The sequence below is a fragment of the Rhinolophus sinicus genome, linkage group LG05 (assembly GCF_036562045.2).
Source record: "Rhinolophus sinicus isolate RSC01 linkage group LG05, ASM3656204v1, whole genome shotgun sequence".
In the NCBI taxonomy this organism is placed as follows: Eukaryota; Metazoa; Chordata; class Mammalia; order Chiroptera; family Rhinolophidae; genus Rhinolophus; species Rhinolophus sinicus.
Window position 1 is genome coordinate 87,640,466 of NC_133755.1, and position 16,647 is coordinate 87,657,112.

At 51.6% G+C, this 16,647-nt stretch overlaps 1 protein-coding gene across 1 annotated transcript; it reads left to right on the forward strand.

Annotated features, from left to right (window-relative positions):
• Window positions 1–815: 815 nt before the first annotated feature.
• Window positions 816–15,711, forward strand: CCDC167 (coiled-coil domain containing 167). The gene is made up of 4 exons (XM_019718405.2): window positions 816–907; window positions 13,696–13,790; window positions 13,990–14,042; window positions 15,356–15,711. The coding sequence occupies exons 1-4, from the start codon at window positions 824–826 to the stop codon at window positions 15,457–15,459; spliced, it is 336 nt and encodes a 111-aa protein (XP_019573964.2). The 5' UTR covers window positions 816–823; the 3' UTR covers window positions 15,460–15,711.
• Window positions 15,712–16,647: the final 936 nt, after the last annotated feature.

Here is a 16,647-nt window from a genome sequence, read left to right on the forward strand (position 1 = left end):
GTGTGAGTGGCTGGCAGCCAGCATGAGCCACTCTGAGGTGCTGTGAGCAGCCCACCGATTGCCTCAGGCCTGGGGAGAGCAAGTCCCTTAATACCAGCATGGGCCAGGGAAGTGTGTCCTACACAACTAGACTGAGAAACAATGGCGTGAACCGGAGTGTGAGGTGGGGGGAGGCCGAAGAAGGGGAAAAAAAAAAATGTCTGAGAGCAAGCCTGAAAGGGAATACAGAGAAACAAAAACAGAAATAGTGTTAAAAGTGGTAAGGTAAAGGATGCTGCTTTTCATTTGTCTTCTGTGATGTTTGTAGTCTGTTCTTACAATAAAGCAGGAAAAATGAATAAGAACGCAAGACAAAGACGAATAACAACAGGTCATTATCAGATCCCAAAAGGCTAAGGGACTCAAGATGGGGCTTCCCGGAGCAGCAGTGCTTTCAGGATGGGCCTTGAAGGTTGGACAGAATTTGAATGGGGGTTGCAGGTAGGCCTCAAAGTGGTCAGGGTAGTCACTAAAAGGATGAAGGGCAAAGAAGATGGGGTAGAAAAAATGCATCTCTCAGTGTTATGAAGTGCTTTTGAATTAGAAAGGAAAGGGGCAGCTCTATCCCTGGGCGGGCCATTGTTCTTCCCGGGGTCACCTAGTTATCTACCCTCTCCCCACCCTAAGCTGAGGCCTCAAACTAGAGGATGCCCCTCATAAACATGGCTGCTCCAAATTGGCCCCGCCCCTCAACAAGATGGCCACCTCCACTAGCCCCACCTCCTGCTGCCGTGAAGGCCAATGAGGGAGAAGCACGAGTGTTTGCGCATGCGTGATGCCACCAATGGGCGCGTCCAATAATGACTGGGGGATCTCGGCAATTAACATGACTAAAAAGAAGCGGGAGAATCTGGGTGTCGCTCTAGAGGTGAGGGGAGAAGTGGGGGTGGGCTACATTGTTGTTGCTTTCTCCCGGCCGCTTGGTAGTGTGTCGGGCCGGCTGCAGGTTGGAGGAGGGGCCAAAGTGAGGAATTAAGGGCGATGCGGGTTTGGGAGACGCGAGGCTTGTGAGAGGGCCGGGTGGGGTATCTGGAGTTGTGGGACACGATGGAGGAACCGAAGGTTGGAGATCCCGAGGGGGCTCCAGAGGTGGGAACCGGAGGTGAGGGGACCTCCAGAGGAGAAGAGACATGAAGGTGAACCGGAGCCCCAGAGCGGGCGGGACGCGGAAATAAGGATGCCCTGAAGGGAGACGTTAAATGAAGAGGACCCAGAAAGGGTGGGTACCCCAAAGGTGATGGAGCCCATACTGTTTAGTATATCACTAGTGGCTTAAATAGCCTGAGATAGGAAAAGTTTCCTTTGGGGTACTGAAGCTTGTAGCTTGAAAATTACTTTGGGAACCTGTGGGAATTTGTAGAGCATTCTGAAATGGTGGTGTTCCCAAAGAGCTTAAAAATAATTTGCTGCATGTAGAAGGGAAAGAAAGTTGATGCATATTGAGCAATCCTCACTACCATGTTTCCCCAAAAATAAGACTGGGTCTTATATTAAGGTTTGCTCCAAAAGATGCATTAGGGCTTATGTTCAGGGGATGTCATCCTGAAAAATCATGCTAGGGCTTTTTTTCCAGTTAGGTCTTATTTTTCAGGGAAACACGGTATAAGCCTGTAGGTTTTTACAGATGAGGAAACTGAGGTTTTGAGTAGAGAGCCCAGTTTGAAGCAGTGGAGGAGCTGAAAATCAAGCACAAGTGATTTGACTTCTAGTGCGTCTTGTTTCCCCTGTGTTACAATTCCCTCAGACACCCTCCCAGGGGTTGCGAGAGAGAGATGGGGTAATAGTCTTTTTGAGCTTACTACCAGTTCAGTGGTTCTCAAACTTAAGAACACATTAAAGATCATTTGTAGAGCTTGTTACAAATGGAGAGTTGAATTCTCACCCACCCCGAGGAATTCAGTAGGATTTGGGTGTGCATTTTTAACAAAGAATTTGCATTTTCTAACAAGCTACATACCCTCGTGCTGATGCAGAAGGTTTTGAGAAATATTGGCCTACTTTGTAGGAAAAAAACGTTGATGGAAATATGAATCTCTTAAAAGGATATAGATGGTTAAATGAGATGGCACTTATTTTGTAGTGGGAAGAGCATACTCGTAGACTTTATAGTCTGTATTAGGACATGATAAGCTGCTATAACAGAAACCCCAAAAGTCAGTGGCTTCAAGAACAAGAAAGTTTATTTTTCTTCTAATAGCTAGAGCAGGGATTGGCAGATGTTGTCTGTAAAAGGGTCAGATTGTAAATATTTCAGGCTTTGTGGACTGTATGGTTTCTGTTGCAACTACAGTTGACCCTTATTGTTCACGGAGTCTATATTTGCGAATTTACCTGCTTGCTAAAATGTATTTGTAACCCCAAAATCAATACTCGCAATAGTACTTGTGCGCTAATTCATTACGAACTCAAAGCGGTGAAAAATTTTAGTCACCTGAGGCTCACGCATCCAGCTAAGGCTGAACAAGGCAGTGCTCTGCCTTCTTATTTCAGTTCTTATATGGTAAACAAGTGTCGTTTTTGTGATCTATTCAATGCCACATTTTTTTTGCAATTTTGTGCTTTTTGTTGGTGATTTTGCTGTTTAAAATGGCCCTCAAGAGTACTGCTATACAGTTTTCCAAAGTGCTGTCTGGATTTCCAAAGTGCAAGAAGGCTGTGTATGCCTTACAGAGAAGATATGTGTGTTAGATAAGCTTGCTCAGGCCTGAGTTATACTGCGATTGGCTGTGAGTTCAGTGTTAATGAATCAAGAATATATATTAAATTAGTTCTCTTTAAATAGAAACACACACAAAACAAGGCATTGTGTTGATCACTTGATAATAATGTTGTATAGAGCTCACAGGAACCTAACCTGATTGAGTATTTGCTAATTCATTGTTGGTGGCAACTTTATAGAACATAACTACCACAAATAACGAGACTCAATTATACTTAGGTAGGCTTAGCACAAAAGCAGCCATTGACAGTGGGTAAAATTCCAATAAAACTTTATTTACAAAACGGGGTGGACCGAATGTGGCCCACAGGCCATAGTTTGCCAATCCCTGGTCTAGAGTACCCAGGACAGTAGTGGTTCTGCCATATTCCTTCCCTTGGTGACTCTGCCTTCCTAGGGGACCTTGTTGTCACCTCATGAATGAAACTAGGCTAGACCCCATTGATGTGTCCACTGGCAAGGGAAAAGAGAGAGTGGAGGGAGCACACCCACTGTCTTAAGAGTCCTGGGCTCGAAGTGCCCACTTTCCATTGGCCAAGATGGGAAGCCTCACCTCACTGCAGCGGGTGGCTGGGAAATGCATTCAGTTAGGTCAGAGACCACATGCCCAACTACAGCTCCATTGCTATGGAAGAAGGAGCTAGTGTGTTTTAGTGGATTGCAGTTCACCTCACAATGCGGTTTTGAGGATTAAATGAGACAATATATATATATAAAGTATCTAGCAAGTGCCTGGCATGGTGAATAATCAACAAACAGTGCTCGTTCTTATTAGCAGCCGTTGTAATTCTTTCGCATCTTTCTGCCGTGGCTAAGTCAACCCCCTCGTTTGGACTTTAGTTTCCCCATCTGTAACATGAAGGCCTTGAATATCACCAGGGGTTACAGACTCACTGACTATGGTCCAAATACAGACCACAGATGTCTTTTGTTTGGCTGACACAGGATTTAAAAGTCTTTTGAATTTGGTGGGCCATGTTCCTAACGCCTGGTCACATTTGCCTTTTTTTTTTTTAAACCTATCAGTACCAATATAGATGTTTACATTTGCCATCTTGATTTCTAAGGTTACTTTTTGCTTGGTTATTCTAAGATTTGAGATCTGTAACTGCACCTTAAAAAAAGCTTGGCATCTGAGTATTGAATGTGCACTGATGCTCAGTAGCAGTAGATACTGTCCTCATTAAAAGTGTGCTTAGAGCCAATGAAGTGGTGATTTAATCAAAAATGTTTGTTAATCTGACGAGTACAATAAAACCCCCACAAGTGAGTGATCTCAGCACCTGCAAACAGTCTCCACTTGTTGTAATGAAGCAATTACCGAGCAGGCGGCACTTATCCCGAGGGCTGACTCGGGCCAGCTGTACAGGGCGACCACCAAGGCACCTCCCAGCCTCCCCCACTCGTGGCTCCTCCTAAGGACTTTTTATCCGAGTCATTTGCTACCTTGTGAGATCTCAGAGTTAGAAAAAACTGGCTCTGAGTTTTAGCTTCTGAGAGTAAATTCTGAATAGCAAGAGAGAATTATAACTCAGATGAGAAATCACCAGCTCTGGTACTGATTTTAATGTGAAGGAGGAGGGAGAGGTTGTATTTCAGTCTAAACTGATAGGAGGATTCTGGCTGAGGGAAGGCTTGCATTTCAGTCTAAAGAGATAGGATTTGGGCTGATGGAAAACCAAGCTATGTTTTTTTAATCTCTGATAGTAATGAGCTGTTACTTGGTCATTGTGCTTTCCTTTCGAAACTGGACTGTTGAACTTGGTGTCTTTAGATGTTTCAACAGCCAATTGTCTTATGTTAACAGATGTGCAGTGTCTTAGCTAATATCTTAAAGGGGGTACTTGGTTGGATCTGTTTCCTAGTAGAAAAATCTATCAGTTTGGAAAGCTTTTGGCTACAGGTTACAGTAGACTGACCTCAGTGACCTAAGTAAATAGGAGTATACTTTTCCCCCCATAATGAGAAATTTGGAGCTTGGTGGCTACTGGCATGGGTTCAAAAACTCAGCTATGTCAGGGCTGGTATTTCTGCATTCTTTTAGGCACTTCCTCTTAGTGACAAGATAGCTGCCATCATTCCAGCCATTATGTCCAACTCTAAGTGAGAAGAAGGAGAAAGAAACTCCAACACTGTCCCTTTTCTAAACAAAGCATAAGCCCTCGCAGGAGTCTCCCAGCTGACTTTTGGAACATCTCATTGGCCAGAACTGGGTCATGACCTCCCCTAGCTGTAAGGAGGCTGGGAAAGCATCTGCTGAGCTTTTCTAACTTCTCTAGTGGGGGCAGGCAAAGGAGGAGGGGCTGGGAATCATTGTGTTAGCCAACTAATAGTATATGCTATAGGGAATACAGATTAATAGAATGCTAAAATTCCATTTGAAATTCACTGGAATCCTTACCAGAAAAAGAGGCCAGGATCAGTGATGATTGCAGAGAGGTGGTAGGTTGAGAGGAGAAAATGACCTAGCCCTGAGCATCAAGAGGGAAGGAACCTTGACACTGGTAATTATTTGTTTACTGCCAGCCCCTGCTGTAAGCTCCCTGCGGGGAGGGAGGGGCAGAAGCAGTAAGTGTGGATGAAGATGGTCTCCATTCTGGAGCAAACTGTGCACAAAGCTGAGGGGAGCCTACCAATTTCCTGAGACAAGGGATAGAAGCAGCTTAGTGGACTGTCAATAAATATTTCCTGAATTGGCTTGAGTGGCTGAAGGAGGCACTTGAACCCCCATCTCTAACATGTGGGCCCGGTCGAGTGGTTCGCAGGTCAGAGGTTAGGCCACGGTGGAGCAGGTGGTTGGATGGTGCCTTGATGGGGAGCCGCCCGGCCAGGGGCTGGGAGAAGGGCTCCCAGCATGCAGACACTGTTCAAGGGCTGCTGACCATTAAATGAGCCTCACCTGCTGCCAGGCGCAAGCGACAGGTCGCCAGTGGGCAGGTGGTTTCTCTCGGCAGCCTGTGTCTGGCTCTGCTCCACTTGCTGGGGGTCAGGAGACTAAAACCTCATTACCTAACACGGCTGGATGTCAGCATGTGTGGAGTGGCTGTTTGCCAGCATCTTAATTAATGGATTCATAAGGCACGGGGTGGCTGCCAGTTCTTGAAAAATGCTTTGAGCCTTTCAGCAATGAAGAAGCTTTTGCTAATTTATCAAAAAATATATATTGAGGGAAAGAAGAGAAAACAAACCTCAAACAGCGTTGTGGCCAGGGACAGACGAAGGCTTCAGGCCAGGACTGACGTGGCCGTCCTTGCAGAGCTCTTCTGGTTGTCTCCGAGCTGGCGGGGGCTTCCGCTGGGCCCCTCTGGTTCCTGACCCGGGGCAGGGGGTGACTCTCCCGAAAAATGACAAGTTCCTTGGCCCTCTGCTTTTCCTGAAAATTATTCATTGGGTGAAATCTGGGAAGATTTACTGTCTTCATCTGCTCAGCCTGGGGGAGGAACTTGTCACAGGGCCTGGTGATGTGGGGAGCCCTAGGCGAAGGTTTTTCTGTCCCCACAGAGCCCTAGGAGCCTCCTCCATAGAAAAACACCCCGTAAGCAGTGTCAGGATAATCAGCCCTTTGGGGTTTGACGTTGGTCACTTGAAAAATTGAGGCCCATGACCCCCATGTGACTTGGCTGTGTGGCCTGAAGGCCCCAGATGGAAAGCCCAGCGCTCTTGCCAGAGACCATCTGGGCAGGCGGTCTGGCTTCTTTACCCATTATAACAAACATCCCGAGGCCTCCCCGACATGTGCAAATGAGTGGATTTCCAGAAATCCAGTTCCCAGGCTGCTGGGGCTGGAGATGAAACAGCTGACACCACTCTTGGCTGTGAATTAGCAAGTGAAAAGAAAGGCTTTGATACCCATTGGGGAAAGAAGGGCTTATCAGGCCCACTAGCCCACCTTTTTCCTTCTCAAAACTGGGTCTGTTTTGTGTGAATTTTGGAAGGTGCTTTGGCAAGTTTAAGCAATTCGGGGGAGGGTGTCTGGGATGTTTGTAAAGCTGGGAGTTGGAGGGTAATTGCCTTCAATGTGAGGACAGATGCTCGGCTCCTGTCTCAGTCTCCAAGCAAACAGATTTCAATCCGGTTCTTCCCTCATAGAGAGTATCCGTCATGGGAAAGAGACCAACAGAGCCCTTGTACAAGATGATTCAGAGGACAGGATCTGTTGAAGCCAGATCAACAAGCTTAGATGGACTTCGACCGGGATGTGGAATGACTGTCCCACAAAAACCTTCTTTGTCATGAATGTTTTCATGAAGGGATTTTTAAAGAAAGAGCCTGAAGTGGTAGAAAGGGCATAAGTTCTGAAGTAGAAAAACCCAGATTCAGACCCCACTTCTGCCATCACCCAATGACACAACTTTGGGCAGGTTGCTTCAAATCTCCACACCAGGAGTTTGTTCCTCTAAGACGGGCAGTGCCTTCCTCATAGAGTCATCGCAGACCTTCGGTAGCGTACATGAAGCTGCCCACAGACTGCCTACCCCAGCGGGTGAGGGGTGAGTGGAGGTTGCGCCCAGGAGCTGAGAGGCTCGGGGCTGGTGGCTCCCTTTGTCCCTGTGGGCTGGAGCTGACAGCACGGACTCGGGCCGCACAGCCCCCCCCCACCCCCCACCCCCCGACTGGCTGTGTGAGCCTGGACAAAGCACTTCACCCCCATGGCCTGAGTTTCCTCACCTGCAAAATGCAGATACTAATACTGCTTCTCACTTACAAGGTTACTGAGAGCATCCGGGCGGCATCCCGGTGAATCCCAGCCGTGTCTGACACACAGTGAGCGCCATGCTGCAGAAGTGGCTGCCGTTGCCACTGTGGTTCTTACATGCACCTTCGGCTTCCATGAGGCTGCTTTGACTCATGCTGTGCCATCCAGACACGCGACACTCATGATTTGAGTTGGGCTCAGGTACCCTGTGTTCTTTATTAGGTCTGGGTACTCAACAAGGTCCTGGCCAGGCAGGTGCAGGATTCCCCAGCAGGGGGTATCCTGCACCTGACTCCCGAGGTTAACTCGTTCCCTGCCACTTCTGTCACTTGCCAGCCAGAAGCTCCTAAGAGCAAGGCCGGCAAGACTGGAAACGTCCTAAACTAGAATGCAGAGTGGCCTGCGTGGCCCACTGCCAAGCCCTGAGGGTGCCTTCTGCCCTTTCCCAGAAGAAAGCCTGGCTCTAGACAGCAGCTCCTTTGGCAGTGGGCAGAGAGCCGCCTCCCAGGCTGTCAAGATGCTCGTGGGAGCACCATTCATCCACCTTCATAGGGGAGCGACAGCCTGTGGCTCCTTCTCGTTGGCAGAATAAAAGCTGCACGTGAGGCTGTGGCAGCCGCCAGACCTGGAGGTGGCCCCGGGGGGCCTGACCTGACTGGTGTTCTGGGCAGTTTGCGCGGGAGCTGGCTCTCATGTTCCTTGCCCCCAAAGAGGTCTCATTCGGGGCTTTGATACCAGGAGGCTCCACACTCCTGAAAAGATGCCTCTTGGGGGTTTCAGACAAATTTTACAGTTTCTCTTAACACAGTGGTTTTATGGCATATGGGACCCCAGGGAGACTTCCCTAAAGCTGAGAATAAGGCGTTACTCCCCAAGTCAGATGGCAGAGGGGTTTCGCGTAGCCGGCTGGGGGTTGCTGAGCTGCCGGAGCAGCATGGAGCACACAGCACTCACTGCATCTGAGGGAAGCGCCTGCGCCCAGTGACTGCAGATGAAATGACGGCCCACGCTGACCTTGACTGTTGGGCTGACTTCAGATCTTGGCATTCTTTTGCAGGAAGCGTCCTACCTCTGTGGAGAATCCTTGTCCTTCTCCTTCTCAACCCAGCCTGCTCCTCTGCCCACTCTCAGCCACCCACAGGCTCCGAGTCCCCAGTCTGTGCTTGGATCAGGAAGGCAGCGGCCCTCGGTGGTGGAATATGTGTGGCCTTTCCTGTGACAGTGCAGACCCCTGGATCCCGTCTCCAGGCCTCCCCGGACCTTCAGCTCCCTCCCACTCCCCCTTCTCTCTCCTCCTCCCTTCTTCCCTCATGGCATCTTCCCCACCCAGGCTCAGACCAGCGGACCCCTGGGCAGGTTTCAGCTACTGCTGGTCTCAGGGTCAAATTACAGACTTCCCCCCAGGACACCTGCACACTCACCACCTCCCGTGTGTCCCCGAAAATAAGACCTCGCTGGACAATCAGCTTTAATGCGTCTTTTGGAGCAAAAAGTAATGTAAGACCGAGTCTTATATGATAATATTAAATTATATTATAATTTAATGTTATTTAATATAATTTAATATAATATTATTATATAAGACCGGGTCTTATTTTACTGTAATATAAGACTGGGTCTTATATAATGTAATATAATAAATATAATATAATATATAATATAATACCAGGTCTTACATTAATTTTTGCTCCAAAAGACGCATTAGAGCTGATTGTCCGGCTAGGTCTTATTTTTGGGGAAACACGGTATATGTCTCAATCCCCTGACCGGCCTGCACACAGGTTTACACAGCACCTACCAGGCCCCGGCTCTGTGCGAGGTGCCAGAAGACACAGCAGGGAGCTGACCCCACTGCCTTTTTACTTCCTCGGCTCCTTTGCAGCCGCCCTGCACCTGCTGACTGTCATCTCGATACTTAGACGGTGTTCACTTTCCCTGTATGAAAACGAACACTTGGTCATAGAAACATAATGCATGGACACTTCTTAATGTTAATGTCCATCGGGGGATCAGCTCTCTGCCCCCCATACTGTGAGTGAGAGCCCTGTCTCAGTCCCCGCTTTGCCTGTGACAGTCACAGCCAGCTACCCACACAGCTGCAGGAAAATCCCAGCACCGGAATCGGTCTTGGGCCCGCACCCTCTTCCTGCCAGTTGGCCTGCTATCCAGCGTGTCGGGCAGGAGTCCTGGGTGTAGCGTCTCCCCACTGGAGTTGGTCAGATCTCTGTAGTGAGGCCTCTTTCTGCCTTAGTCCTGGGACTTGGCATTCCAGCTCCCAGCGTGTGGGATGCCAGGCCCCATAAAGCCATGGCGCAGGTGAACCTGGGCTCCACCTGCCATCCAGATGCCCTCTGGTGCCCAGACCACACCTGAGTGTTCTGTCCCTTAGACCCTGCTCTAGGCCTGTCATCCCTGGGTTCCACCAGCCCCAGCCTCCAACTTGGCGCTGGCTCCATAGCCCCACCCCAGCCAGCTTCATCCCCAGGCCAGTCCTGAGGTTCCCAGCATGCCATGCTGAGCCAGCTAGATGGGCTGGCCTGTAGAGGCGTTGCTCTGCACGCCCCCACCCGTGCTGAACCCCTCCTCTGACTCATAAGATGGCCGTCTCTGAGCCAGAGGTGCTCCCCTTCCCAGCCAGTGACCAATGGAGATTTCTCTGCCTCACACACCCCACTTCTAGCTCCGTCTCTTACTCTTGCCACAAATTAACTTTTTATTACCCCAAAGAGCCAGTGAAAAACGTTCTCTGATGAAAATGACACAAACACTGAACTCCTGCCATGTGTGTTAGGGACCTTACATGTGTCGCCTCATATCCTCACAACAACTCTTTGAAATATGAAACGTTATTGTCTGTTTTACACATGAGTAAACTGAGGCACCTGATTACAGCCCGCACTCCTTACAACCACACTTTTCAGGAGCCACAATTTCAGGCTTCTAGGCACTTGGGCTTCCAACAGCTTGCCCAAGAAGATGCTTCTAGAATCTTCTTGACATTTGTCTCCTTATTCTGTTCCTAACTCGCGTGTCTTCTCTCCCGGTCCTGGTTATCTTGTCCTCTGTTGCCTTCAGCCTGGTGTCAGAGAAAGCTAACCGAGGACTCTAGACTTGCACTGGGGAATCGGGAAGTGCATAATCCATGTGCGTGCCATTGAGAGCTGACTGGCCATCTAACTCGGGGCTTCCTGTAAGGCCCACTTTCTGGGTCTTCTCCCCCATTTTTGGGTCCACCTTGCCAGCTCTGTTCTGTAGCCACCACTCCTGACCCATCACAACTAAAAGATGCATCCTGACCCTCCCTCCCTGGCTTCTCTAACCAGAAGTCACCCAGAATCTGTACCCATTGTAGCTGCTGGAGAGCCAGCTTTTGCTTCAGCAAATGCTGCCCGGTGTTTGCCTGCCAGCGGGGTCACCCTCTGAGGGTGGGTGTGTGGCCTTCTGAAGAGCCCCTGACAGCCTCAGCCTCCCCTCACTCAGCCCACATCAAGCAGCTGGGTTATAAAGGGGAACTTGCTATTTAGAAGGGAATCGGAGAGAGCTGTCAGCAGGACATAAATATTCATAGAGGGAGGTTAGAACTTGAGTCCTTAAAACCTTGATTTGTGTTCGTCTGTTTATGCCTCATTAAAAAGTGGTAAATGAAAGTGGGGATATTCTCTGGAACTGCAGATAAATTGGGCTTGTTCAGAGATAGGCCTCTAACTGCCAGCTCCGCAGGCCCAGCCCAGAGCACAATGGCAGATTGGCTTGGCCACTTTTAGTTTGCCAACTTCAATTTAAAGATGTAGCTTAGCATGAGTCCTGGCCTCGCTCTGGGCCAGTTACTGCTTGTGTGGGCACCTGGTAACTTTCTAGAGGTGTTTTAGGCTGAAAGTCCCCAACCTTTTTCCTTCCCAGAATGACATGTAAACCAGGGTCTGGCCCAAGGGTGGCAGGGAGAAATGTAACCTCAGACTAATACTTGCATTAGGTAATCTACAAAGTACAGATCTATATGCATGTATAATTGCTTCTTCTAACTTCTTCCAGCTTCTATGGGCACGAGGGGAGGGTTTCAGAGACCGTTGCTACGTGAGGCCTAAATCCATCCCAGCCCTGCAGCTGCAACCATGCCCAGCCCTACTCCACAAAGGCTGCAGCAGGCCAGGCCTTGTGGCCACAGAGGAGACAGTTGGCTGCCATGCCTTCTAGAACAGGCGCTACAAAGTCAGGCACCCTTAGGGTAGAATGGGCCAGTTTGGGCCAGACTTGCCCCTGGGCTGCAGGTTTACATCATCTGCCCCAGGGGCTCACAGTTTGGGAAGATGAGGTTTGGACACACAGCTGGGATAACAGTGTGCACTCAGTCTCATTAATTTGCCAGGGGAGGAGGCAGCACCCCTCCAGCCAGGGGCAGCAGACAGACAAGGCCTCATGGAGGCGGTAGAGCTTCAAGAATTAAAACTTGTTTGGGACCCACATGGAATTTGGTGTCCTGATTATGGTTTCTGCACCATGGGATGAAAACCGCAAATCTCGGGGACCTGAGGGGCTGGGCTGTGTGTGTTGGGGGTGCTGCTGTGAAGGGTGGGCCCCATAGTGGCTGGAAGCACCTGCTGCTCTCTGCTCCGGCTCCTTGGCTCCTCCCCATCGCATCCGGCTGTTGCTGTCCCCTGAGCCTGGCTCCTGAGCTCATTTCCCTATAGCGCCTGTTCTAGGGCGGCCTCTGGCCTCCCCGAGCACAGGCCCCATCTCCTGGTGGGGACTGTTTCCCAGGACAGCCCTCCCTTTGGTGCCCATTAGCAGAGAAATGACACAATTAACTAAGTGATTAAGTCAAGGCTCTGCAGTTGCTCCCTCCCCCAGGGCCCTGCTTGTGGAGCTGGAGCTGGAGCTGGCAGCAGGTTGGGCTGTAGGCAAGAGGGGAGATGGCGTGCCTTCTGTGCCGGGCACTGCGATGAGGGGAAGTGGCTGGGATGGGCGATGGCCGGGCAGAGGGCAGAGGGCCCAGAGACTGCGGGTGCAGCTCTGACACTCGCCCAGAACACCTGCCTGGGACTCTGGGACTCGTACTTGCGGTCGCTGACTACTGTCTCTGCAGGGGCCACTCCAGAGGGATTGGAGCAGAGAACCGGCTGAGACCAATATGGAGAGGGGTGTTCCACTCTGACTCCTCAGAGAAGTCATTCCGTTTGGGGGTCCCCGCTCTCCCATTTGTGAAATAGAGGTCATATGGCTGTTCCTCCCAGAAGGGTGGTGATAATGAGTTAAGTCAGATGGAAAATGGAGCATTACGGGGACCCAGGGTACTATTCAGTCTGCTGTGAGGGACGCAGGGCCCTCTGCACCTTCCCACCCATCGCAATCTAGAAGCCTGCCAGCAGGGCACTGCTGCAAGAAGAGCAGGCTCGCCCCGGAGAGGTGGCCAGTTAGAATCAGATGGGCACAGATGAACCTTCAAGGCCAAGTGCATCATACCAGGACCCAGGCCTGGATGATCCAGTCCAGGATTTTATAAAACATTTTCCCACAACTCAAATTATTTCCCTAAGAACACATCTCTGAAACTATAATCAAATGGGAAAACTGATACCTTTGGCAACCAACCTCTCAGCAGCTTCGCTATTTTGCCGCAAAAGGTAAAACTACCTTGATGATGGGCAGTGTTTTTGCACAAGAACCATCAGAAATAGAAGTGGCTTTGAGCTGCATTTTTTACACTCAGTACTTTTTATTGATTCTCATGGGAAAATGTATATTCTTATGAGTGAGACTACTTTAAGATGAAGTGTGTCAGTGGGAAAAATACCTCTGCTGCTTGAACCCTAGTGTCCAATTGCCCATCCCTCGTGTGGGGTGCTTTGAAAGGCAGGGCCTTCCTGAAGCATCCCATTTCATCCATTCTAGGATACGCCTGTGTGACAGGTGCCTGCTGGCTGCTCCTGTTGTGGGGCCCCTTTGGGACGTGTGCTGGGGAGACAGTGACCGAGGGGCTGCCCTTATCTGCCCCAGTCGGTGCTTTGGCCCAGTGGGTCATGGCAGCTGTGAGACCCTAAGCAACACTCCCAGCCATTTCCAGTGCAGCTCACGCTGCACCACGTGGGAGATAGAGAACAGCAAAACAGATATTGGGGGTTGAAGGGGGGGGGGCTGTCCGACTCCTAGAGGCTTCCTTCACCCCACCCCCGAATCCCAACTATTTTGAAAGTTGACAAGATCTGCCGCCCATTTTCATCTGCTGGTGTGTGGTGTGTTTCAGATCGATGGGCTGGAGGAGAAGTTATCACAGTGTCGTAGGGACCTGGAGGCTGTGAACGCCAGGCTGTATGGGGCAGAGCTGAGCCCAGAGGCCAGGTAATGCTCCTGCCCCCCCCAACTCCCCAGCCCCTCCCACCAATCCTGGGCCCTGGCCTGAGCTTCCACTCCCCCCTCCCCCTGCCATCGGACACCTGGGCCCTGTCCCCCTTGTCCAACCTGCCCTGGTGTGGCAGCTGCCCCTCAGGTGAGAAGAAGGAAAAGGGCTCGAGCCATACAACTCCTTCCCCCTTCACAGGAGGACTCTGGAGAAGGAGAAAAACAGCCTGATGAACAAAGCCTCCAACTATGGTAAGCAAGTTCCCTCTGCTACCAGCGCCCCCTCCAGCCCCAGGGTCAGGAGACGCAGACTGCCCAGGGAGCCCACGTGACAGGGATCAAGGGGTTTCTTCAGGGGGGAGCCGGCTGCCAGGAGGTTGCAGGGACCCACTGCAGGCCCAGCAGCCTGGAATAGCAGGCTCGTTCCTTTGTTCCGAGGAAGGAGAGGGCTGTGCATCTGTTGTTTCTCTGAGGGATGAAGGGGTATAGCTGTAGCCAGATCCAGTCTCACATCTACCCGGACTTGGGAGGTCTGCCCTCCCTGCCCCTCTTCCCAGGAAACCCTGTGGGAGTGGGGGCCGTGGGGGCCAGGGTGAAGAAGGATGAACCTCTCAGTTGGGCCCATGAAGGGCTACTGGGGGTGGAGCAAGGCTGCCACCTTCTGGGCACTGGGGGTAGAGCCAGGCAGAACACAGAGCTAGAGGGCAGCTCTGGGCCCACCCCCACCCGCATCCCATCCCCGCTGGCCTGCGAGAAAGATGCTCTGCGGAGGCTCCTCAGACTTATCTGTTTTATTCTCCCTGAGGGGCCAAACCTGGCCAAGAACCAGCCCCAGAACCGTCCACAGGGCAGGAAACCTTCTAGAGGGACCATTTTGAAACAACACTAAGCACTGCATGTGCGCAAACATTCCCCTGCCTGGGCCCAGGGCTGGTTTGCAGGAATGTCCCCGCTCCCTCACAGGCAGGAGCGCACATCAGCTCCCCCTCAAGCTGAGCAGTTGGCACACAGTCGCAGCATCACCCCACTTGAGCCCTCAGCGTACCCCTACATGCGCATCATGAGGGATGAATGGAAGGTGTGGCTGTAGAACTGCAGGCCTGGCTTCCTCTAGCGGTGAGCCCATCCACCTCGTGACAAACGGCCTCTCGGCAGTGCCAGTTCCTGCTTCGCTGGGCATCCAGCAGAGAGCAGGGCTGGAAGCCCTGCTGGTGCGGTCCCACCCTGTACCTCCTTGTGTCAGGCCCAAGGCGAATGCCAGGCCACCACCTAGCGCGGCTTTCACATGTGGCCTTGTGGGTGACCCCTTCACACATTCCATCCTCAACTTCAACTGCAGTTGAAGAGAAATGGTGGAGCAGCATTGTGTTGGGACTTTTCTGGGCTGGGATCTGTAGCCAAAAGGCTGTGAGGATGTGGGCAGATCAGGGACAGTCGTTTTTGTGGCTGAGGAAGTGGCTGGGAAGGAACCCGTGCCCTCAGCAGTGTGTACCCATCTGTGAGAGGCAGGGGCAGATGAGTAGCAGATGGGCCCAAACCACCTGTCCAACACCGTTTCCTCCTAGAGAAGGAGCTCAAGTTGCTTCGGCAAGAGAACCGGAAGAACATGCTGCTCTCGGTGGCCATCTTCATCCTCCTGACCCTCATCTACGCCTGCTGGACCATGTGACCTGAGGATTTCCGGTCAGCGCAGGCTTCCCCTCAGCGACCTGCTCACAGCCAAGTAGCCCTCAAGCCTCAGGAGGATGACGGTACAGGGACATCTCCCCGACCCAGACACGAGCAGGGCTTCCTGTGGGCCCGGGCCCTGCTGCCTCCCGATCCTGCTGTGGGGCCCGGGTCTCCAGGACTTGGTGCTGGCTCCTCCCTTAGCCCAAGGGACATGCAATAAAGAACACCCATGCTCTGTCTGCTGAGTAAATGTCAGGGTGGTCTGACTGCAGCTGGGGGGTGGCGGGGGCGGCACTCAGGAATCAAGGAAGAAGAGACATTCAAGGGAAAGCTCGTGGCTTAGATCTCAAAGGGAGAAGGGGGGGCTGTGAAGGTGAGCCCCCAGCTTAAGTGGGGGGTGAGGCAGCAGGAAGCACTCAGTCAGAACTAAGCTGGGAGCCATTTCCAGGGTTGGGCATCGCTGGAGATGCTGCTATTGTGCCACGTGCCCACCACCCCCACCAAACAGTCTTGCCCTCCCATCAGTGCCCCTGCCTGTGTGGTAGAAAAATGCAGCCTGTGCAGCGAAGGGCAACTTGGGGACTTGCAGTGGTCGCGTGGCAGTCCCACAGGAGCAAGGAGTTAATCCATCTTCAAGAGGCAGGCGAGGCTGGTGAGGCCTGGCGGAGTGGGCAGCACAAGCCATGGTAATGACCAGACAGACTTATGGTGACAGTGGCCAGTAAATCAGGCTGGGTCTGCAAGAAGCAGGAGAGGTGGGGCCCACGGGACAGGAGAGCAGGAGCCGCAAATACAGACATCACCTGCTGCCCAATCCTACTCCCAGCACAGCGCCCAGGAGGGTTGGGTGGGAAGCTAGAGCGAGGCAGGGCAGGGCAACCAGGAGGAGGAAGGGCTTGGGAACCCAGATCATCCTAGTAAGTAAAAACAAGGAAAGGAGTTGCCCTAGGAGCTCAGGCTCTGAAATATCAAGGAAGGCCCTTCGGGGCCATGGTGCAGCCAAGTGCTGGCGGGCTCGAGGGAGAAACTGGCAGCAGAGTGATGGGACTGGTGGCGAAACTAGCCTGGAATGGAGAGGGAGGTGCCACCAGCACCTGTATGTCCCACAACCCCAAGCACAGGCCCACTGCAGGTGCAGGAAGGAGGGGGGCTGGCTGCGGTCAGCGAAACCATGTCTCCCTCCCTC